This window comes from Pongo abelii, chromosome 2 (genome assembly GCF_028885655.2).
Source record: "Pongo abelii isolate AG06213 chromosome 2, NHGRI_mPonAbe1-v2.0_pri, whole genome shotgun sequence".
In the NCBI taxonomy this organism is placed as follows: domain Eukaryota; kingdom Metazoa; phylum Chordata; class Mammalia; order Primates; family Hominidae; genus Pongo; species Pongo abelii.
This window is the reverse complement of record NC_085928.1, coordinates 97,224,040-97,246,951: the sequence shown is the minus strand read 5'-3', so window position 1 is coordinate 97,246,951 and position 22,912 is coordinate 97,224,040. Positions and strand designations below refer to the sequence as shown.

The 22,912-nt window shown below is 44.2% G+C and overlaps 1 protein-coding gene across 3 annotated transcripts in view; it reads right to left on the bottom strand.

Annotated features, from left to right (window-relative positions):
* IL17RD (interleukin 17 receptor D) overlaps positions 1-22,912 on the bottom strand; it is a 75,945-nt gene that overhangs the window by 7,284 nt on the left and 45,749 nt on the right. For all 3 annotated transcript variants that reach the window (XM_002813613.6, XM_054552019.2, XM_054552018.2), the window contains exons 3-12: positions 17,696-17,821; positions 13,208-13,326; positions 12,551-12,671; positions 9,119-9,163; positions 8,866-9,017; positions 7,375-7,440; positions 6,094-6,148; positions 5,483-5,593; positions 4,186-4,370; positions 576-1,518 (exon numbers count right to left, since the gene is read on the bottom strand). In XM_002813613.6, the coding sequence (XP_002813659.3) occupies positions 576-1,518; positions 4,186-4,370; positions 5,483-5,593; positions 6,094-6,148; positions 7,375-7,440; positions 8,866-9,017; positions 9,119-9,163; positions 12,551-12,671; positions 13,208-13,326; positions 17,696-17,821 (1,923 nt within the window). The remainder of the gene's footprint in view (positions 1-575; positions 1,519-4,185; positions 4,371-5,482; positions 5,594-6,093; positions 6,149-7,374; positions 7,441-8,865; positions 9,018-9,118; positions 9,164-12,550; positions 12,672-13,207; positions 13,327-17,695; positions 17,822-22,912) is intronic.

The following is a 22,912-nucleotide window of genomic DNA, read 5'->3' as shown; positions in this document are numbered from 1 at the left end:
AAAACAGTCAAGGGTTTGTATGCATGACTCCAACTAGTTACAGACACGGTAAGGCACAGCCTGAGATGGCATCTACCTGATGCTCTCTGCGGAAGTAGGCCTTCCTAGAGAGCCCTCATACCTGGGACCCTATGCTGAAGGATAGAAAGAATACTGTACCCATGAATCCCAGACTCAATGAATGTAGCTTTAAAGACAATGGGGTGCGGTGAACACTACAGGTCTAAAAAAGACCCATCCACAAACTGTTACCCAAGACCCTTGGGGCCCAATGTGTTTTCGTGTCTGATGTTTTTGGAGTTTAGAAAAGTGATACAGTGCATTTACTGTATGTGGCACAACACCCCTTGCAGGGTCTGGGCAGCTCACTATAATTTAGCATTAGTATTTCTGCAACTCAAACATGTGAGTACTCCCATCACCTGGTATAAATCAAGACTACCAAACAAGCCGTGTTCTCATCAGGTTTCATTGCCCAATGAGTTGGCACCAAAAGTGGAAAAACGCTTTGACTGATTTCAGAAGCATGGTCAAAGGCTGCGGCCTGTCAGGACCCGGCCCCAAAGGCACCTTACCCAGGCCTGAAGAGGAGGACACGCTCTCCGTGAGGGAAGACGTTTCTGTCTGGTCCGTCGAGAGTCCTTCCATCAGTGGCAGAGACAGCTCGGATGAGGGCACAGATGAGTCGTAGATGCCTGAGTCCCGCGGCATGTCCGAGGGGCTGCCGGCTTTCACCGTGTGCAGCAGGGGTTGCAGGGCGGCGCTACTGTCAAGGGCAGGCCGGGCCTCCGCGTCCTGGTCCAGGCCCCCGTGCTGACTCTCATGCTGGGAGTCGGCTGGTCCGGTTGCCCCAAGAACGGCCGCCTCTACCTTTAGGCAGAAGTCACTCTCGGGCCCTGATTTGCACATGACATCATTTAAAACTAAGCCCGAATCAAATTTCTCCAAGACTGGCTCCCGGTAGCGCAGTGGAGGAGGATGGAAGGGAACGAACTGCTTTTCGAACCAGTCGGGCTCCTCGTCAATAAACTGGTGCATGTTACAAATGGCGACGTATAGGGACCGGCCTGACTTGCTCCGGAAGTAGTTCCTTCTGCTGCCCTGTCGCGTGTGCTGCCCCGGCTCCTGGAGGCCGTGGTCTCGGGAGTGCAGGTGGGAACAGAGCTGGGGAAGATTGTCCATGAGTTTGTACTTGGTACTCAGGTCTAGGATACCGGGGACGTCTCCCTCGCAGGAATAATCAAAGTAGACGGCGATGAACTTGCTGAGCGCCGCGGACGAACTCTGCTTGGCCTGGCGGAGCTTTTCGGCAATGGCTGACACTGCCACCAGGAAGAGCTCTCCTTTCCCCGAGCCTCGGCCACCTCCTTTGTGTTTGTAGTTCTTCTTATCCACAAAGTACTTCATACCTTTGGAACAAACCACAATGATGAACTGGGACTCGTGGATCTTCTGGATGACCCATTCTCTCTGCCCTTCTCTACAGAGGCTGAAGTCTTCCCACAGGTCCAGAGCCACCTGGAAAGAGAACAAGGCACCTCACCCATACAGAAGGCTCGGGAAGAGGCTCGGGAAGTGAGTAACAGGAAGGGAAATGTCAGCAGGAGGCCATCTCATCTGCCCCTTAACCCTTATTAGTACAGCTATGTGCAGGCTCCAGGTTACACCATACCAAGGAACAGCTAAAGTTCTGTGGTTGATGGTCATACCCTAGTCCCTCTGCAAAAACTTGCCATCTATCCATTTTTGTATCACATGGAGTCATTACCACTCCTGCCCTACAAGTGAGGGGACAGAAGGACAGTGCTTTTGGCACCTTGCCCAAGTCACACCCTACATAGGACGTCCTCAAGGAAGCAATAGGTGGTAGAGAGCACAGGACAGAGAAACTGAGGTTGGTTGATCTGGTGAGTGAGGTGCCTAGATTGGAGGGGCAGATTCTGGAGAGAAGGCTGGCAGGCTCTGAGAGGAGGATGTGGATGAGTGACTCCAAAGTGAGCTGGGAGATGGGGCTCAGGCCTGGATGCCAGTCACCCACAATTATAGGTGACTCACATCCAGACAGTGACTGACAAAGGGGACCTATCTTGACACTCTCATAGCCTCAGGCTCACCTATGTTGTTTACTAGTTGGTCCATGGCTGGAGAGGAGGCTAGTGAACTGCATTAACATGGTCATTCTGAGTAACTCACTCAGGACTGGCTAGCACCTTCCTCTATGGCTTCACACAGTTCTACAAGGCTACATCTCTACAAGGCTGGTAATTGACAAAGCTTTACCCCCAAAGGCGGTCTGGTAGGGAGACTGTGGGGGTGGCTGACAAAGGAGAGAAACATCAGACATGTGTGGCCCCTTAGAGGACTTCACCTTCTCAGACCACTTTCACCTAATTCTACCGGAAACATCTCTTGGTTATTGTGTTGGTGTCTTTCCTTCTGTAGTTATTAATTCCCAATGGCTATGACAAAACACAGCAGCCACACTATCTTACAGGGAAGGGCATTCTGAAACGACTTTGTTCTCCTCTTCTGCTCTAAGATGTTACCAATGGGGAAAAAGCCCCAACATCCATCCACTTGCTGAAAATAACCCTGAATTGTCTTATACTTTCCTTAATTCTTGCTAACATTACACATGCTAAAAGCTCAGTGGGAGTATATACCAAGCATTTTTTAAATGTTCCTATCTTTGACCCAGCAATTCCATTTCCAGGCATCTTTCTTGGGAAATCATCACAAATGGGACAATGTTGAACCACTGAGATGTTTAATATTTGTATTAACTCAGTTATGGCAAATCAATATGGAGGACCATGTAGCTATTTAAAATTGCAGTTGACATATAACTACTAATAGTGTAAAAAATTATTAAGAGACTGCAAAAAATCATTTCAATCAGCCCCAAAGGCAAAACTGTACGTGTGAGTTCACCTATATGGAAAAAGACTGGAAGGAAATAAACCACACATGAAATGTGAGTTCCTCTTTCTAAGATTTTCCTTAATCAGGTTGGGATTCCAGACAATGTTTTATTTATCATCCCTTTCTAGTTCTAAATTTTCTACAGTAACTATTACACTAATAACTGGAAGAGCATTTTCCCCAGAGGCTAAATACTTGTGAAGCAGAGCAAACTTGGTTGCCCGTGGTATCTGAAAACTGTGTGCCATTGGCTAGAGTGCAGTTATTTTTCAGCATGTGCTGATCCACCAACCTCACCGCTTTCATGCAGAGGCAAACTAGGCTAGCATAGTATGTTATGTTGACACTAGGGGGCAGCCTCACCACATGGAGAGATGCTGAAAAACATGCCAATGGGCAGTTTCAAAGCAAAAACAACTTCCAGTCACACAATTATTGTACAGTTCTTGCATTTTCAAGAAACAGGGTATGTCTTGCATGAGAGTTTCAGACTTCACTCTAAAAATGTACATTCTGACATTATAGAAAAGCATATTAATAACATATTAATAACTCAAGAGAACAGCTAAGAAACCAGAGCAGATCATTTCAGTGCTTGACACAATATTGTTTTCTGGGAGTGCTCCCTTCCTACCTCCCTGTTCTCTCTGGCCAGTGCCATCTCCTGCATCATGAGTTTCTCCCTGTCTATGATTCCACCAGTCAATGGTCAAACAGCTTCACAGAGCCCTTTGTTTATCACTTCTCCCTGGACCTCAAGATCCCCTCTAATGGCAGCCCCATCCTTCATTCCCCTTCTCAGCAGAACTCCTCCAAACAACTGTGCAAACTCACTGCTTTACTTGCCACTCTCTCTTTGACTCTCCAAGTGGGGCTTCTGTCCTGAACATGGTCACTAGGATGTCATGAGTGACACCCCTCAACTCCAACTGCATGTTTCCATGGAAGCTACTGGTCTTCTTAATGCTTACAAAACTTCCTGTTTTGTAAAACTTCCTGGCACCACTTTGAGGTGGGTGCCACTCAAAGCTTTAGAGCAGGAGTTTGTCAGAGTTAGAACTAAGTATTATGAAATATTTAGTGCTGGTGATGGGTAAGACAGACTGAAAAAAGAGTGCGAGACTATCTCCAGTTTGAAAGCTGTGGCACTAGTCAAGGGCAGGTGTCACCACAGGAGGCCCAGAAGAGAGGAGAAGGCAGCGGGGAGAGAGTACGGGGCAAGTGTCCTGGCCAAGGTAGGAGAAGGAACTTTAGATTCCGCACCTCACAGCCACAGAAGTCCTGGAGGAAGTAGGCGAAACACTGGACGACATTCATGTGATTCTGGCCATCTTTACTGGAATAGCAGAGAAAGACCTTCGGCCGCGGCCGGAGCCCCTCTCTCGGGAGTGCTGCAGTGTATGTGGAAGACTCAGAGCTCTCTTCATCTAAATGTGAATATATATTTTCTAAATTGGAAAAGAAGATAAGGTTGATACTTGCAAGCAACGCTTTGTTCTGTTCCCTAAGAACTGAAACCCAGTGCTATCTTCAAGAAAGAACACGTCTACCTAGAGCAGTCCCATTCCCCAACTCCATCAGCCCCCTCAGATCATCACTTGGAATGGGACAGCTGATTTCCGCAGTGGAGCAATGAATGGTCAAAAATTGTTCTTTACCTGAAATTGACCTTGGATAAACTAAGAAATGCTGCAGGGGTCACCCTGGTTAGCAGAGTGCCACCCTAGTCAGCAGAGTGCCCAGAACTGGCTCTTGCAGCCAAGTGCACCTACTAGACCAATTTAGCACGGGCAGAGCTGATATTTTTTTAAAAGTTTTTATTGATGTATAATTTACAAAAGTAAAGTACATAAATCTTAAGTGTATATCTCAGTTAATTTTTATGGAAGTATATAACTGTGTAACCCTCACCCAGACCAAGCTATGGATCATTTCCAACTCCTCAGAAGGTTGTCTCATAGTGACTTTTGTAAATGACCAAGCCCTACCTATATCCTTACTTATACTTCAGGCTTCCTTTATGTCCCTGAATTTACTATCCTATCATTGAAAATAGAATTATGGGCCAGATGCAGTGTCTCATGCCTGTAATCCCAGCACTTTGGGAAGCTGAGGCAGGAGGAATGCTTGAGCTTAGGAGTTCAAGACCAGCCTAGGCAACATAGTGAGACCCCATGACTACAAAAAAAAAAATTTTTTTTTAATTAGCCAGGCATGGTGGTGCATGCCTGTAGTCCCCAGCTACCTCAGGGGGCTGAAGTGGGAGGATGGCTTAAGCCTGGGAAGTCGAGCCTGCAGTGAGCTATGACTGTGCCACTGCACTCTAGCCTGGGCAACAGAGCGAGACCCTGTCTCAAGAAATAGATATATAATGATACCTGTTTTTTTAGTGGCTCCTGAGGTTAAAAGCCAAATATTTTAATTCTGGGAACTGAATAGGAGCTATGAGGCTTCCCAGGCACCATCCTGGAGGACCCAGGTACTCCCAGTCTCTCTTTCTGTTGGCAGCAACCCCTGGTCTGCCCCTTGTTGTGGGAAGACACAGCACACAAAGAGATACCTTGTTGCTTCTTGCGGCACATCACAGTGAAGAGCGTCGCGAATGCCGATATGACCACCAGTGGCACTGTGATGGCCACGGCTCTGATGGGCCCGGCCCACGGGGAGTGCACTGGGAAATTTCAAAGGGAAGGTTTTTAAACTTAAGCAGTGTAAAGGTTCAAAGAGGAACAACTTTTTTTCTTTTTAAACATAAGCCGCATAACAGGTTCTAGGACCATGCAACCACCTTTCTCTAGTGTGGTTTGGTGATTAAAAAAGGATTCAAAGGTTCATTTTTAAAGAGTTGCAAAGAACAATTCAACAGTTAAGAGTCAGGCTGGGACATAAAATACCTTTGAGTGAGAATTTTGCCTAAGGAAATCTCCCCTCCCACCACTTTTCTTCAGAGGACAATTGACTATTTATCTAGTCCGAGCTATACACACCAAACTGGCTTTAATCTTCCAGGTATCCACATTAGAATGGAAAAAAAGTCAGATTTGATGGAACATCATTTAAGAGAGAGGAGCCGAATTTTGTTTTGTTTCTGTAAATCATGAAGTACAGAGAGTATCACATACCTTGGTCTATAGTAGTCTAGGGCCAAATTTCAAACAAAAAAGCACCTACCTGGCTTTAAGGCATAATGCATCACTTTTCTTGTTGTGTTAGTGTCATCCACCAGCTGCAAAACAGAGAATGCTGCATTTTTTTTTTAAAGTGATATATACCAGGTAAGTGGAAAAAAATGGTAATTTCATTCATCTTTTCCATCAGTGGGCAGTGCGGGAAGGGGTGGGAAGCAAGTAGTGGAGAATGGCTGAGTTTTGGAAAAGACAGCTGCTGGAGCCTGTAATCATCTGCCAGACTGAGACTAGGCAACATGTGTACTCAGGTTCATCTCTGCTTTACCAACTCGAAACTCTAAGTTCACCATGTTTTCTTTTATTAATCAAAAGGCTGTGTATTCATTGAAGAAGTCAGCTGGTGAGTCTCACGTTCTAATAATGCTCAATTAAACTGGCATCCTTCCACTGATTTTACTGGGCCTCCATTAATGCTTTAAGAAGGTGTATCAGTCAAAAACCACACACTGCTTCCAAGGAATGCAAGAAATAGGTGTTTCTACCAAAATGTTAAGACATGTTGGTTGTCTTTGAATGGTGGCACTATGGACAAATTGTTAATTTCCTTTTCTATTTTCCTTATACTCTTATTATTTGTAGTACCAATTTGATACAGGAAAAGGTAATCTTAAAAAGGAAATGAAACATACTTTTTTTTTTTTGAGAGAGAGTTCCACTCTTTTGCCCAGGCTGGAGTGCAGTGGTGCAATTTCAGCTCACTGCAGCCTCCACCTTCCAGTTTCAAGTGATTCTCCTGCCTCAGCCTCCCGAGTAGCTGGGATTACAGGCGCCTGCCACCACGCCCAGCTAATTTTTGTATTTTTACAAGAGACGGGGTTTCACTGAAACATTACATTTACATGTTCTTTGAAGTGGTGTTTAGAATTCATTTATACATACATAGAAGAATAGCAACAGAAACTTAGAGAAGTATAGGCAAAAGTAATGGGCATAACTTATTTCGCTGTGTTCATACTAAAACAAAAAAAATTTAAGCTGAAATCTTAAAAATATATCTTTGTAGTATTAAGGAATACTAGAGATTTTAAACCATGGTTATATATGGACCATATGATTACATAAAAATATTTATTTGAAATATTTAATGAAGAGATCAAAAATCAATTATATATAAACTTTTTTTAAAAGCATGTTAAGAACCATATAAAAATATAACTGTACACACCTTCAATAGCTTGAAATTTTAGTGTTGTAAACAGTTGGAATTCTATATGAACTGGGTTCATTCTATAGCATTAATAGGGCTTTCTTGTGTTATGCATACCTCAATTATATAATCCCCTGGAGAAACATTTTGAAGGAGGCAGCTGGTCGTCTCTGTATTTTGCTCCTGCAACAGACCAAAGAACACTTTAAAAACTCACTTCTTGGGCAAAGGTCATCAGGACACCTCTTCTCCCCCAGAGCTGAAGGAGACTTGCCACCAGTCTCAACCACAGTTTTCAGAAAATGTGATTAGATCGAAAAGCAGCTGTGTTTATCTGCCACATGTTATCTGAACTTCCCTTTGATAAAAGGCCCAGGACAGCCCAGGACCCTTGCCATAGTCTATGCTTAGCTGGTGGCACCCTCAGCAGGAATATTTGATTTGAAGACAAAGAAACTGGTTTGAACAACCTTTACTTAATAAAAGGGTGAGGAAAGAAATTACCAGTCTGTGTTTATACATATTTTATTTGCCATAATTTTAACATGAGCAGGAGGTCAAAGACCTTGATGGAGATGAGAGCCAGCAAGGAGAGCAAACTATGACAGAACCTGACATACACAGGAGCATGTCTAAGGAGGTACTGGGCTTTGCCACCACGACCAAAAACTTTCTTGGTATCCACAGTGGCGATCAGACAGTCCTGTGAACATCCATGAATTGGTTTCCACTCTTCTGACCACTCCCAGTTTAAAGGCTGGGTGACTCAGTTTCTATTTAACCTTTGCCTATTTGTAAAATCAGTAGCCACTGAGTTATCAGTGGCTTGGCTCCTAGATCTGGTTTTTCCACTTACTAGCTGTGCAGCCTTGAGCAAGCCAGGTGACCTCCCTGAGCCTCAGCTTTCTCATCTGTAAAATGGGGATGACAGTAGCCTCTGTTTCACAGAGCGGTATGGATTCAAGGAGCATAAAGCTCAGGGCCTGCCACACAGAAAGCACATGATGAATGTTTAAAATATAAAAGGACAGGCCAGGTGTGGTGGCTCAGGCCTGTAATCCCAGCACTTTGGGAGGCCAAGGTGGGTAGATCACTTGAGGTCAGGAGTCTAAGACCAGCCTGGGCAACATGGTAAACCCCGTCTCTACTAAAACTACAAAAATTAGTTGGGCGTGGTGGCATGCGCCTATAATCCTAGCTACTCCAGAGGCTGAGGCAGGAGAATCGTTTGAACCCAGGAGGCGGAGGCTGCAGTGAGCCGAGATCACACCACTGCACTCCAGCCTGAGCAACAGAGCAAGACTCCATCTCAAAAAAAAAAAAAATATATATATATATATGAACAAATGAGAAATACTTCTTGTTTATTCCTTGGCAATACTGTTACCAGGCTATATCACCACCAGGACAGCTGGGTTACAGATAACTAGGGAATGAAGGACAGTGGCAAGATGGCCCTGAGATATGCCCAGTGATTACATTCTCAAGTATCTACCAACCACTGAGAGCCAACAAAGCCTAATGCTCACATTGAGCAACCCAAATTCCAGTGGTCCGGGGGTCGCTTTGAAACACGCAGTGTTCCTTTATGTACACCCAGCAGCTCACCTGCTTACAGGTCTTTCGCTTGAAAGGTCCTTCGTGCTTGAGCTTGTAGTGAAGATAGAAGAAACGGAAGCCGAAGTTGTGCGGTGCATGGTCGAAGGACACCTGCATGTCCGAGCCATGCTGGCTGATGTTCAGGTTCCGAGGCTTCCAGACTGGAAGGAGGCAGGACCCAGAGTGAGCAACCAGAAGCTACCCCAACACCATCATAGTGGCAATACTTTGAGACTTGATAGATAAGAACACTATTACTTACAGGGTTTACAAGCCAGGTTGTCCGGCTGTAACAACAGGTCACATGCTATTAAGAGAATAAAGATACATGTTTTTAGTTTCAGGACAGTTTGACGTTTTCCTCTCCCAACAACCCAATGAAATATAAAGATACTGTGCCAGGTGATGCTAGAAAAGGTATAAAATATATCAATTCAATGAGGATTTTCACTACTGTGCAGTTGTATCTTATGAAAATTTAAATGGTACAATATAAAAATATTAATGCAGGTCACTTCATGCCACATAAATGGTAACAGTGTACAGTCACCCAGATGTTAAAAGCTTGTCAGGCATTACATAATTTCAAGGCTGGTGGCCAAGGGCAGCAGAGCTATGTTCATGCTACAATCACATGGAGGCTCTGTTTCAGCTGTAAACAGAAATGATGCTGGCCCCTGCCCCACTGTGGAGATGTTTAGACACAAGAGAACTTTGGAGTGGTCCTGGTAACTGCTGCAGGATTATTTTAACCTTCACTAGTATTCTAATTTAAGATGCTTTTGATGGTTTCTTGAAATGACATGCAGGCATATAAGTAGTAGTGTCAGCACTGAAAACCAGGTGCCAAAGCCAATAGCTTTGAAACAGAATCTAAACGCAATAAAAACACAATGAGAGAGGCCAAACAGCTAGTCCACTATGCCATGCTGCTTGCGAACCCAGGGAGAGACTCCATAGTCTCCAAGAAAACTGAAGTCTGCCAAGAAAACTGAAGGCAGCATCAAAACCACAGTGCACTGAAATGGTGATAAATGTTTGCATTACAGGAACACACCCCCTACCTTACCCCCAAATAGACACATTGATTCTATGCCAACGGGAAAAATTCATCTTAAATTACACTAATTTTGATTTAGGTGAGGCTTTCATAAGCACATTCTTTGAATCTTCTATCTGGTTATTATGTGCAAGTCATCTAGAAATGATGTGACATACACATGGTCTTTGCCCTATGGAATTTTATTTTAAGAATTATGAGGGCCGGGCGCGGTGGCTCACACCTGTAATCCCAGCACTTTGGGAGGCCGAGGCGGGTGGATCATGAGGTCAGGAGATCAAGACCATCCTGGCTAACATGGTGAAATCCTGTTTCTACTAAAAATACAAAAAAATTAGCTGGACGTGGTGGCAGGAGCCTGTAGTCCCAGCTACTCGGGAGGCTGAGGCAGGAGAATGGCGTGAACCCGGGAGGCGGAGCTTGCAGTGAGCCGAGATCACGCCACTGCACTCTGGCCTGGGTGACAGAGCGAAACTACATCTCAAAAAAAAAAAAAAAAAAAAATTATGAGACCAATTGTTAAAATAACTTCGCTGCACAGAAAACAACCACAATAAGAATTCTGCAGAGGGAAACATTGATGTAGGCTGGAGTTGTGAACAGAAACATCACAATGGATGAGGGCTGCAACCAGACCTCACAGGAGGGGATGTTGGACAGGACTGACCATCCAAGGCCTTGAATGACAGAAAGACTGATCAGGAAGGCAAGAAGGAGCTGCTGCCTGTTGCAGGGTGACCAGCCACCAAAGTTTGAAAGCAGCAACTCAGGAAGATTAAAGAGATAACCTGTACAGAACAGAAGGTGAACAGACCCAGCACAGTGGGTGGTTGAGTTCAGAGCATGGATTCCAGAGTCAGACTTCTGGGGTTCAAATCCAACTCCCGACAAGCCCTTCACCTTCTCTGTGTGGGATTCGACATCTAGTAAGTGGGGATGGTACGATTAAATTCTTTGTAGGGTTGTCACAGAGGGTATTTGGAGTTAATATTTGAAATGCCTTTAGAACAGGGCCTGGCACATGGACATTAAATGAACAGAACTTTCTAGAAAATAATTTTCTTAATCTAGTCCTGAAAATGACAGGCCACCCTCCTGATAACAGGTAAAAGATGGAATCATTTCATGCTCCTACCCTTTACCACACAATCAACTTACACTTTTTATTCCTTTTTTTTTTTTTTTTTTTGAGATGGAGTCTTGTTCTGTGGCCCACGCTGGAGTGCAGCGGCACGATCTCAGCTCACTGCAACCTCCGCCTCCTGAGTTCAAGTGATTCTCCTGCCTCAGCCTCCTGAGAAGCTGAGATTACAGGCACATGCCACCACACCTGGCTAATTTTTGTATTTTTAGTAGAGACGGGGACCATGTTGACCAGGTTAGTCTCGAACTCCTGACTTCGTGATCTGCCTGCCTCGGCCTCCCAAAGTGCTGGGATTACAGGCGTGAGCCACTGCACCAGGCCAGCTGTCTTTTTTAACTAGAAATGGGGTCTTGCTGTGTTGCCCAGGCTAGCCTCAAACTCCTAGGCTCAAGCAATCCTCCTGCCTCAGGATTACAGGCATGAGCCACCAAGCCAGGCCAATTTTTTTTCTTCAATCTAATCGTTTTGATACATGGCTGTCTTTTTTTTTTTTTTTTAGATGGAGGTTTGTTCTTTCACCCAGGCTGGAGTACAGTGGCTTGATCTCAGCTCACTGCAACCTCCACCTCCTGGGTTCAAGTAATTTTCCTGTCGCAGCCTCCTGAGTAGCTGGGACTACAGGCGCACACCATGACGCCCGGCTAATTTTTGTATTTTTAGTAGAGACAGGGTTTCACCATATTTTTCAGGCTGGTCTCGAACTACTGACCTCAGGTGATTCACCCATCTTGGCCTCCCAAAGTGTTGGGATTACAGGCATGAGCCACTGCACCTGGCCAGCTGTCTTTTTTAACTAGAAATGGGGTCTTGCTATGTTGCCCAGGCTAGCCTCAAACTCATGGGCTCAAGTGATCCTGCTGCCTCAGCATCCCAAATAGCCGAGAGCATAGGCAGGTGCTGTGCCTGGTAATGCAGACTGTCTTAGCGGTGGTCACAGCATCCTCAAAAATATCAACTGTCAGGTCTGTTCTACAACAAGCCAGGAGTGGGTATATTTGGTTAGATGAGCAGTGTCTGTACCTAACCTTAATTCTAAAAAGTGCTTTTCTGGATGCTTTTCTCCTTGCCATGCTTGTTTCATACTAGTATTTGGCATGTTTTTTGTTTGTTTGTTTCCCCGAGACGGAATCTTGCTCTATCACTCAGGCTGGAGTGCAGTGGCCCAATCTTGGCTCACTGAAACCTCTGTCTCCCGGGTTCAAGCAATTCTTCTGCCTCAGCCTCCCGAGTAGTGGGATTACAGGCGCCTGCCACCACACCTGGCTAATTTTTGTATTTTTAGTAGAGACAGGGTTTCACCATGTTGTCCAGGCTGGTCTCGAACTCCTGACCTTGTGATCCGCCTGCCTCGGCCTCCTAAAGTGCTGGGATTACAGGTGTGAGCCACCGCACCCGGTCTTGGCACGTTCTTGAACACATTTCTGTAGAAAAATCATTAAAAGCGGAGAAAAGTCTTCTCATGGGAACCAGGCAGGAAAGGCCATACTCACCTCGGGTTCTAAAGAAGAAAGGGTGGTAATTGCTTTCGTTTTTAATGGAAGGAAAGGGGACAACCTTTACGAAATAATCCGTCTCAAATTTCATATTCAGGAAAGGTTGAGATTCTATTCCCTAAAAGGGAACAAAAACACAGTGACATCATGGAGAAATTACCCACCCCTCCACCTTCATAAGGTCTTCGCTCCTACCCCAACTGCCACCCAGACACAACTCCAGAGCTGCAGGACATGTTCCAGGGAAGCAGGAAGTCAGGTCTAGTTTTCTGGACCAACTTGAGGTTTGGATCACTTAACCATGAAAATGGACAATGCAATCTGTTTTTTGGCAAAGAACCCATGGCTTGTTAATACTGAACCTCAGAGTTGGGGGGCAGGGTGAGCCCACATACACTCTTTGGAGCACAAAGACACCTTCCAGGATCACTGCTCCAGCAGTAACCCGAGAGGCGTGTTTACACACGGAGGTGCTGAAGAATTTCCCTGGGAGCGTGGAGCAGGCTCAAGGTGCAGCTGTACCATTCTTGCCCACCTTGGCGGGTGGGGTGGACTCCATAGCCCCTCCTTCTCCAATTTCAGACTTTGAATACACTATTCAGGACCCTGGAACAATGGCATGTCTTCAGGAGGACATTCCCCAGTGTGACTTACAGTTCTTTTGAAACTACTGTTGAGCTGCTTCGGATCCTTTAGAATCAGTTGTTGGCACTGTCTTCCCTCTGACTTCAGCTCCTCCAGTATTACCCGAAATCCTTTCAGGAATTCGATGCCTAAGCAAAGCAGAATGCTTTTATTAATAGTGAACCTAATTACTTCTGAACACACTCTTCTTCCTCCAAGATTACCATCTTCTCTACCTACACACCAGAGTTAAAGGAATTCTAACTCTGGCCAGGGTATCTGAGTCTATAGAATGGAAAAAACACATCCCCTGCATTCCTCTGGTAAAGACCAGGTGATTTTCTCCATCCCACCATTACTAATTAATCCCTAATCCAGCCAGCTATTTCATAAATACCTATTGCCTCTCTGGCATTAGGGTTCAAATATTTAGACTCCAGTTACAATTGGTCATAAAAAGTCTGAAGTGGAATATATAATTTCTAGGTCATTACACAGAATACATTCGGCTGATGATAATTCCCAGTGTTGACTAGGGAATCCCCCAAAACCATGTTTCCACTTTTAAGTTTTAGCTCTACATTTTTTGGCACATCTCACTGAGCAACATACAAAATTCCCAACAAATTGTGTCTGCACCCAAGGGGTTCTGAGGCTTGAGATTAAATAGCTTAGGGGAATGCCTGTGTGATTTACAAAGCGGTTCTTGCTCTAATCATGCCTGAAAGGCAGACACCCAAGGGTTGCCCAGTGTGTGCTCTTCATACAGCCTCCGAGGCCCCGAGACACCCACAGCGCCGCTGAAAGGCGCCAGCCCAGCCTCCTGCCACCTGAGCTCCCCCCACTGCACGTCCGACTAGATGCTTTCAAAAGGATTAAGCTCTGACGGCCACAAGCGCCAGCACCGGGGCTGTGTATCCCACGGAGACTGAAGTGGTCCAACTGCAGCTGGAGAGCTCCAAAGCCTGCCACGATGGCGAGATATCGATTTCACATTCCTTCTGAACATTTTCAACCCTTCCCCTCCCCAGGACAAAAGTAATTAAACAGGATGCAATTAACCAGGTGGGAAATTTATTGATGATAAAGGCCAGAAAAGTCTTTTTCTCTTTCAAATAGGTTCTCCAATCCTATAATTATTTGATGAAGAATACATATTTCTTGGTGAGTAGGGCAGAGGAGCAACAATTAGAGCTTCACATTTTAGGGTTTCAGAGTATTATTGTGCACAGGTATCGACTCTGCCATGTTGTATTTCAATTACAAAGCTTCCTGTGGGGGTGAAAGCCAGCTGAGCAACCACCAGAGATTCAGACAAGGTGATGACAAAGTCATTAGACCAACAACTATTTTAGATCTCACAGGACTTGTCTTTTGAGATCCAAAAACACTTTTTAAAACAAATCCTCAGTATTAATACTAAGATTTAATTTACGCAACATTCCCAGAATGACTATTTAACAAAAGCCAGGTGATTAATACTATTAACAGCCATACATCTCACAATTACATAAAAATTCATCAGTTGGGGCCGGGCGCGGTGACTCACACCTGTAATCCCAGCACTTTGGGAGGCCGAGGCGGGCGAATCACAAGGTCAGGAGATCGAGACCACGGTGAAACCCCGTCTCTACTAAAAATACAAAAAAAAAATTAGCCAGGCACGGTGGCGGGTGCCTGTAGTCCCAGCTACTCGGGAGGCTGAGTCAGGAGAATGGTGTGAACCCGGGAGGCGGAGCTTGCGGTGAGCCGAGATTGTGCCACTGCACTCCAGCCTGGGCGACAGAGACTCCGTCTCAAAAAAAAAGAAAAGAAAAGAAAAAAAATTTCATCAAGGGGTGGTTCTTGTTCTTATTTTTAAAAGATTAGCCTAAAAACCACTATGCCAAGGTTCTGAGGCCGAGGGAAGAGGCAGCAAATGTAATTCCTTTATCACCGTGACAAATTACAGTACTATTAATACCTTGTAGTTATGTAATGATTAGTAATTTTATAGAGCAGTTTCCCATGAAAGAACTTATTTGCTCTCTCTCTCATCATTTAAATTCATCAAATCCTTCCAACAACCACAGGAGGAAGGTGTTATTATCCCCATTTTACAGATGAGGAAACTGAGGTTTATAGTAGCTAACTGGCTTGCCCAGGGTCACATAGGAATAAAATGACAGAGGTGAGATTCGAACCCAGGAAGTGTCTGGCTCTCAGCCAGTGCTCTTAACTCACATGCTTTTCTACCTTCCAAGAAGTGTCCTTGATAGAACCTAACAGAAACTCTCCAGCCACCCCCACCCATAAATCAGCGTCCAGGAAAAGCACAGACTTCTGCCTCCACTGGTCCATGTTCAGTTTTCCTGCCACCAGCTCACATCTCTTACTTTCATTCTAACAAGGGGGCCTGCAATTCGTCAGGCCAACTCCTTAACCATTTAAGCCTTACATGGAATGACCACTTCCTTTTTATCTACAGAAAATGTTTTTAATCTTTAAATGTTAAGATAATATTATTTTTGGAAACCCCAGTAGGTTAAAACCCAGAAGTACTGATGTGGAGAAGTGGTTCGGCCCATGGGTCTGCTTCATCCTCCCTCTCCTGCAAGCTGGTTCTTCTGAGATTTATCCTGTTCAGATTAAGAAATTCAGACTTTATTTTACTTCTCCCTTGGCCAGGTTTTCACAAACTTGTAACATCATGTGGCAGTGTCAAAGCGGCAGTCTCGAGAACCAGGTTCTGATCATGGTAATAGCAGCCACTATTCTTTGAGAGTTCTCTCTGAAAATGTACCATGTGTGTCTCTAACCATGAGGCAGTTCTCATCTCCGCTCTACAGACGGGGAAGCTGGGGTTCAGTGAGGTTCAATGCCTCATGTGAAAGATCAATTCTGGGGGTTCAAACCCAGGCCCGTCTGAACAAAGGGTCCCCTTCTTACGTCTCACGCTTGGCTAACCCATTCTTTCCTGTGTATCTTCAATTAATTCAAGAGGACAAGCAGATTTAGCCCCAACCCGAATCTAGCCATATAATACAGGTTTGCTTTTCTCTTTTAGTTTTTTATTTATTTATTTATTTATTTATTTATTTTTGAGACAGAGTTTTGCTCTTGTTGCCCAGGCTGGAGCGCAATGGTGCGATCTCGGCTCACCGCAACCTCTGCCTTGTGGGTTCAAGTGATTCTCCTGCCTCAGCCCCCTAAGTAACTGGGATTACAGGCATGCAACACCACACCCAGCTGATTTTGTATTTTTAGTGGAGACGAGATTTCACCATGTTGGTCAGGCTGGTCTCAAACTCCTGACCTCAGGTGATCCCCTGCCTCGGCCTCCCTAAGTGCTGGAATTACAGGCATGAGCCACCACGCCCAGCCTGTTTGGTTTTATAAAGAGACAGGGTCTCGCTCTATAACTCAGGCTGGAATGCAGTGGCACGATAATCATAGCTAACTGTAGCATCAAATGCTGGGCTCAACTGATCCTCCTGCCTCGGCCTTCCAAGTAGCTAAGACTACAGACTTGTGCCACCATGCCCAGATAATCTTTTAATCTTTTTGTAGAAATGGGGGTCTTACTTTGTTGCCCAGGCTAGTCTCGAACTCCTGGCCTCAAATGATCCTCCCATCTCGGCCTCCCAAAGTGCTGAGATTACAGGTGTGAGCCACCATGCTTGGCCTGCTTTTTTTTGTTCTTTTCCATTTTGTTTCTTTGGCTTACACAGTTTAAATAAAAATTCAAGCTGGGTGCAGTGGCTCATGCCTGTAATCCCAGCACTTTGGGAGGCCAAGGCGGGCGGATCACGAGGTCAGGAGTTTGAGACCAGCCTGGCCAACATGGTGAAACCCCATCTCTACTAAAAATACAAAAATTAGCTGGGTGTGATGGCAGGCACTTATAATCCCAGCTACTCGGGCAGCTGAGGCAGGAGAATCGCTTGAAACTGGAAGGCGGAAGTTGCAGTGAGCCGAGATCGTGCCATTGCACTCCAGCCTGGGTGAAAGAGCGAAACTACATCTCAAAAAAAAAAAAAAAAAAAATTCAATTTGTTGCCAACATTTAAAAATTCATTGATTTCATTGTTTTTCATGAACACTGGGATTTTCCTGAAAAATCACAACATGTGACAATGCTGGGCTGGCATGTCTCTGTGTCCACGGAGACTGCTAATGCTGGATGGCCATTATGCCCTTGGATGGGCCATGGGCTTTCTTGGCACTGCTGCCCTCCCACCCCTGACTAGGGCTGAGACAGAGGCGAAGACGTCAGTGCCATTTATTACTCACACAATATTACTTTTCAAGCCCATGTGAATAACAATAACAGTAGAAGAAACAAAAGACCATAGGGCACAGCCTCAAGCCATGTGTATGCCCAGCAAATATACACAACAAAGTGTATCTGTGCCCAATCCAACATAAGCCTCACTCACATCAAGACCTGCCTGGTTCCTGGAGACCATCACGTGGGACCTTTGCACTGGGCCCTATCCACCCAGGTTATCACCATGCACTCGATTTTTGACCACTCACCGAGGGCCCCTGGGGACCAAAGAATGGTGACTGCCACTTGGTCATGGCAAGCATACTGGCTGATGGTGATATTCTGGGCGTCAGCAATCACGTGCTTCCCCACTGGATTCAAGTAGGTGGTACAATCTAGAGAGTAGGGAGAATGAGAACAGTTAAATTTAAAATTTCATTTTTATTTTCAGGTTCATCTTATCAAAATAAACAGGGCATGTCTGAAGGTGGCCAAATCCATTCTGTTAAAGATGTGTGCCTCAAAAGCCCAAATAAGACATGAGAGGTTGACTACTGCTTGGAAAACTGTAAGATGCTACAGAGGAATGATTTGTAGCACCACCATCACCACCCACTCATCCCATGTTAAATTCCAGGGCAGTGTTGGGAGGATCTTATACAGTGTGAAGTTTGTGTGTGTACCCGGCATTAACTTTTTTTAAACCTAAATCAGTAATTATTTACATCAATTCAACCAATTTTCAGCATTAAAGAGTGATATGAAACAAAACAATCGCTAAATAACTTGGGCATTGTTTGTTTTTAGAAAAAACCTAGAGGGCCAGGTGATTGGGGGAAAGGAACTAACACTCAGATGTGAATTCACAAGGGAGAGATTCTCAGCAAGATTCTTAACCCAGTTAGCACAGGCTACTAACTCAGTGACAAGTGATAAAGATGTTAACTAGCATTGGTCAAAGGTAAAATTTTTGTTCTTAGACACCATGTGTCATCAAAGACACCAGCAACCCCCAGTAAATCCAAGGCACCCCACATTGCTCAAAAAACAGAAGCAACACCAATCTTTGATTTTGCCTGAGGAGTTTACTCACTGCCACCTGTCAATGTAGCCACAGCAGCTGCACCACCTGGTCTTGCTAAATACACCTTCAAAATCTGCAAGTTTCCTAAAAAGCTGCCAAAAGCTTCTGGCCAGAATCAGGCTGTGACTTCAGAGAATGGCTATGAGCTGTTCTGGCCACTCTTGCAGGGAGAACCATTCACCATCCCCAGCAGACACCACTCGTAATTCTTATGCTGCTTCAACCCCATTTCTTTCTCAATGATCAAACTTGAACACCCTCTCTTTTAGTATCTGCTGCAAAAGATCATCAGTTCCATCAAACATCCAAACCTGTCCATTACCCCTCTGAAGCCAGGGTGTTTTTCTTTGGAATAAAGCATTCCAGAGGACTTTGTAAGAAGCTCTGTGAGTCTCCCTTTTTCTCCCTGTAGAGTCTCCCTGCACATTTCCCATTTTTATGACTAAAAATGTTCATTGCAGACATTGAAAAACCACAAAAGACTATAAGAAAAATATAAAAGGCATTCATAACCTCTTACCACACAGAGGTGCAATGAACATTCTAATGAATACCCTTCCAAGCCTTGTTTTAACATGCACATAATATTCCTCCTTTTAAATGTATTAAAGCATAACATACACACACTAAAACACACTCCCCCTACTTGTAAAACTCCATCCTTCATGCTGCCTATATTCTGCTTTATTGCTTGACTACATTAGGCACACTCCCTTCCTCCACTCAACTCTGTCAGCTTCAAAAACAGTCATATTGACATTTCTTTTTTCTTTCTTTCTTTTTTTTTTTTTTGAGACGGAGTTTTGCTCTTGTTGCCCAGGCTGGAGTGCAATGGCGCAATCTCGGCTCATGGCAACCTCTGCCTCCTGGGTTCAAGCAATTCTCCTGCCTCAGCCTCCCGAGTAGCTGAGATTACAGGCATGCGCCACCACACCCGGCTAATTTTTGTATTTTTAGTAGAAACGGGGTTTCTACTAAACCCCGAACGGGGTTCGAGTCAGGCTGGTCTCGAACTCCTAACCTCAGGTGATCCACCCACCTCGGCCTCCCAAAGTGCTGAGATTACAGGCGTGAGCCACCACGCCTGGCCCATATTTACATTTCAATATTACTTCTTTCAAAGGATGTTAATAAAACCAAATTCTACTTCTAGTGAAAATTCACTCTCAAAGCAATCAACATATGTTCTCTGGGTAAAGAAGAGATTTTAGAATAGGAAAAAATTTATAACATCTGGTTTAACACCGTCACTATACAAACGAGGAAACTGCAGCTATGAGAGATCAGCTCTTACCACTTCTATCACAGCACAGAGCTTATTGCTACCAACATGAGTTCTGCATCAGAGGTGTTCAGCCTGCAAAAATCCTGGCTGAGACCGGATTCCCAAAATATTAAAAAAAAAAAAAAAAAAAAAAAAAAGCAAGATCCTGTCATACTTGTAAAGTTCAAATATTTTGACTTATTGTGGTCCATAATGAAAGAGAATCAAACAGCTCTGAAAAGATGCATGAACAAGAGCAAATAATGGTTGTAGTTGTCATTGTTTTCTTTGTTCATTCCTAATGCCAAAATTAATACTGTTTGGGTTTTTGTAAATATAGTTATGCAATATAAAGTTTAAGAATTTTTTTTTTTTTTTTTTTTTTTGAGACAGAGTCTTGCTCTGTCGCCCAGGCTGGAGTGCAGTGGCATAATCTCAGCTCACTGCAACCTCTGCCTCCTGGGTTCAAGCAGTTCTCCTGTCTCAGCCTCCTGAGTAGCTGGGGCTACAGGGACATGCCACCATGCCCAGCTAATTTTTGTATTTTTAGTAGAGACAGAGTTTCACCTTATTAGTTAGGTTGGTCTCGAACTCCTGACCTCAGGTGATCCACCCGCTTTGGCCTCCCAAAGTGCTGGGATTACAGGCATGAGCCACTGTGCCCAGCCAATATAAAATCTAAGAATTAAGAAAATTTAATATAACCTACTTGGGCATACCACCTCAGAATGTAAAGGAAAAAACGTGGAATTCAAGGCCAAAGGAAGCAGAGAGACTTATAAAATTTAATTTAGACTTAATGGCAAGACATTTTCTTCCTGTATAACTTAAATGACAAAGGAATAGAAAAATATGATTTTTAGTAATTTTGTTGAAAACAGTAATTGTTTCTTAGTTATTTCAAACAAGTTATTTCAGTTGACTAGTAACCAGTCAGCTGAGCAGTAACAGGAACTTCCTTGTGGAAGACAGAAATATCTTTTTCAATGGAAAATATGGAATAAGTTTTTCTACACAGCCTGGATCTAATTATTGGCAAGTCCAAAGTTTTGGATTCTGGTTACAAAAACTTTATGTCCGAATGACATTTTCCCAAAATGCAACTGAACTTCAAACATCTCAGGAGTCAATACAAGCTGTAAATTAAATTTTAATTAAATGTCGAAGAATTAAAAAGAAAGTAATGACTAAGAGACAGGCATAGGTATGTGGGCCAAATATTTGGTATTATGAAGAAAACAGCAAGATACTTTAAAGTTTTACACGGAGAGATCCTCCTTCACAAACCCCATATTAAATTAGAGATACAAATGTTTGTTTGCAGCTGACGGGAAAATTCTGAACTCTTGAATGTAATACAAGATCTGCTAGGACCAAGAGCACATATTAGAAATTCACTTTGTAACTCAAAGAAAGATCCCTTCCAGGTCTTTACTTAGCTGAACCAAGTATCATGGACGTGCAAATCTTTCATTAGCATCTACCCAGCATTTACCCAGAACATATATACACCACCAATGTGAGCTGCCTGAGTTGCATGTGTAAGTCCTCACTGGTCAGCCTAAAATAGCCATGCCAGCAACTGTGGGTGTGAATCTGACACACATATTTGTATCTTAAAATTGTTAAGATTGTAACCACAGATTTTACAATCCTGCTTTAGCAGTGATTATTCCAGAGGCCTCAATGCAACCTAAGCCCTTTACTTACATGGATTCATAACCCTGTCCAAGAGATGAATCAGATGCCAGAAGTCACTAAATATGAGTCAAGTTCCTTCTTGTCATTTTTACTTAAATTATGGCTCATAAAGCTAAAATGATCACAATTCTATACAACTATCTTCTTATGAATGAAAGGAGCTGCTTAGAAAAAGCACCCCTCATGCCCTTAGAAAACAATTCAGCCAGAGTCACCCTTTTCTGAGAGAAAAGGCAAAAAAATGGTGCTTGCATTTCAACTCCAGTTGGACTGACTTCTATATTAATAGATATCAATTAATGAATGTACATTGCAGTCAGCTCCCAAGTTGAGCAGTTATAAGCATTACCTCATTTAAACCTCAAAATGATACTAGAAGAAGGAAACTAAGTTTTATTTTAAAAGAGAAAACTGAAGCCTGGAGAAGTCAAATCACTTGCCACAGCTCACAGAACTGATAGGTGGGGCCAGGCACAGTGGCTCACACCTGTAATCCCAGCACTTTGGGAGGCAGAGGCGGGCAGATAACTTGAGGCCAGGAGTTCAAGACCAGCCTGGCTAACATGGCAAAACCCAGTCTCTACTAAAAATACAAAAACTAACTGGGTGTGTGGCCAGGCACAGTGGCTCACTCCTGTAATCCCAGCACTTTGGGAGGCCGAGGCGGGAGGACCACAAGGTCAGGAGATCAAGACCATCCTGGCTAACATGGTGAAACCCCATCTCTACTAAAAATACAAAAAATTAGCCTGGCGTGGTGGCAGGCGCCTGTAGTCCCAGCTACTCAGGAGGCTGAGGCAGGAGAATAGCATGGACCCGGGAGGCGGAGCTTGCAGTGAGCCAAGATCACACCACTGCACTCCAGCCTGGGCGACAGAGCGAGACTCCGTCTCAAAAAAAAAAAAAAAAAAAAAAAAAAAAAAAACCTAACTGGGTGTGGTGGCATGCACCTGTAATCCCAGCTGCTCAGGGGGCTGAGGCATGAGAATCGCTTGAACCCAGGAGGTGGAGGTTGCAGTGAGCAGAGATCACGCCACTACACTCCAGCCTGGGTGACAGAGTGAGACTCTATCTCAAAAAAAAAAGAAAAAGAAAAGAAAAAAGAACTGATAGATGGGGAACTGGGGTTGGAGCCCAGGCCTGGTCAGTGATGGCCAACTAACTGCAGACTGCAGATCCCTGGCCCATCTGGAACCCAGATTCACACAGATTCACCTTGTGTGAATTTCACACAGATTCACTCTGTGTGAAATTTTAAAAATAACTGCCATTATTAAAAAATGTTTACACAAAAAGCACAAATTTCCCACTATTCTTGGAAATCAATTTGCTATCTTCAGTGGGAATTCCTCATGGCCACCATATTTGGAATTAAGGAGTCAAGGCTCCCCTCAGACTAGACATGAGCTATCCAGTTTGCCATACTCTCCACCATTC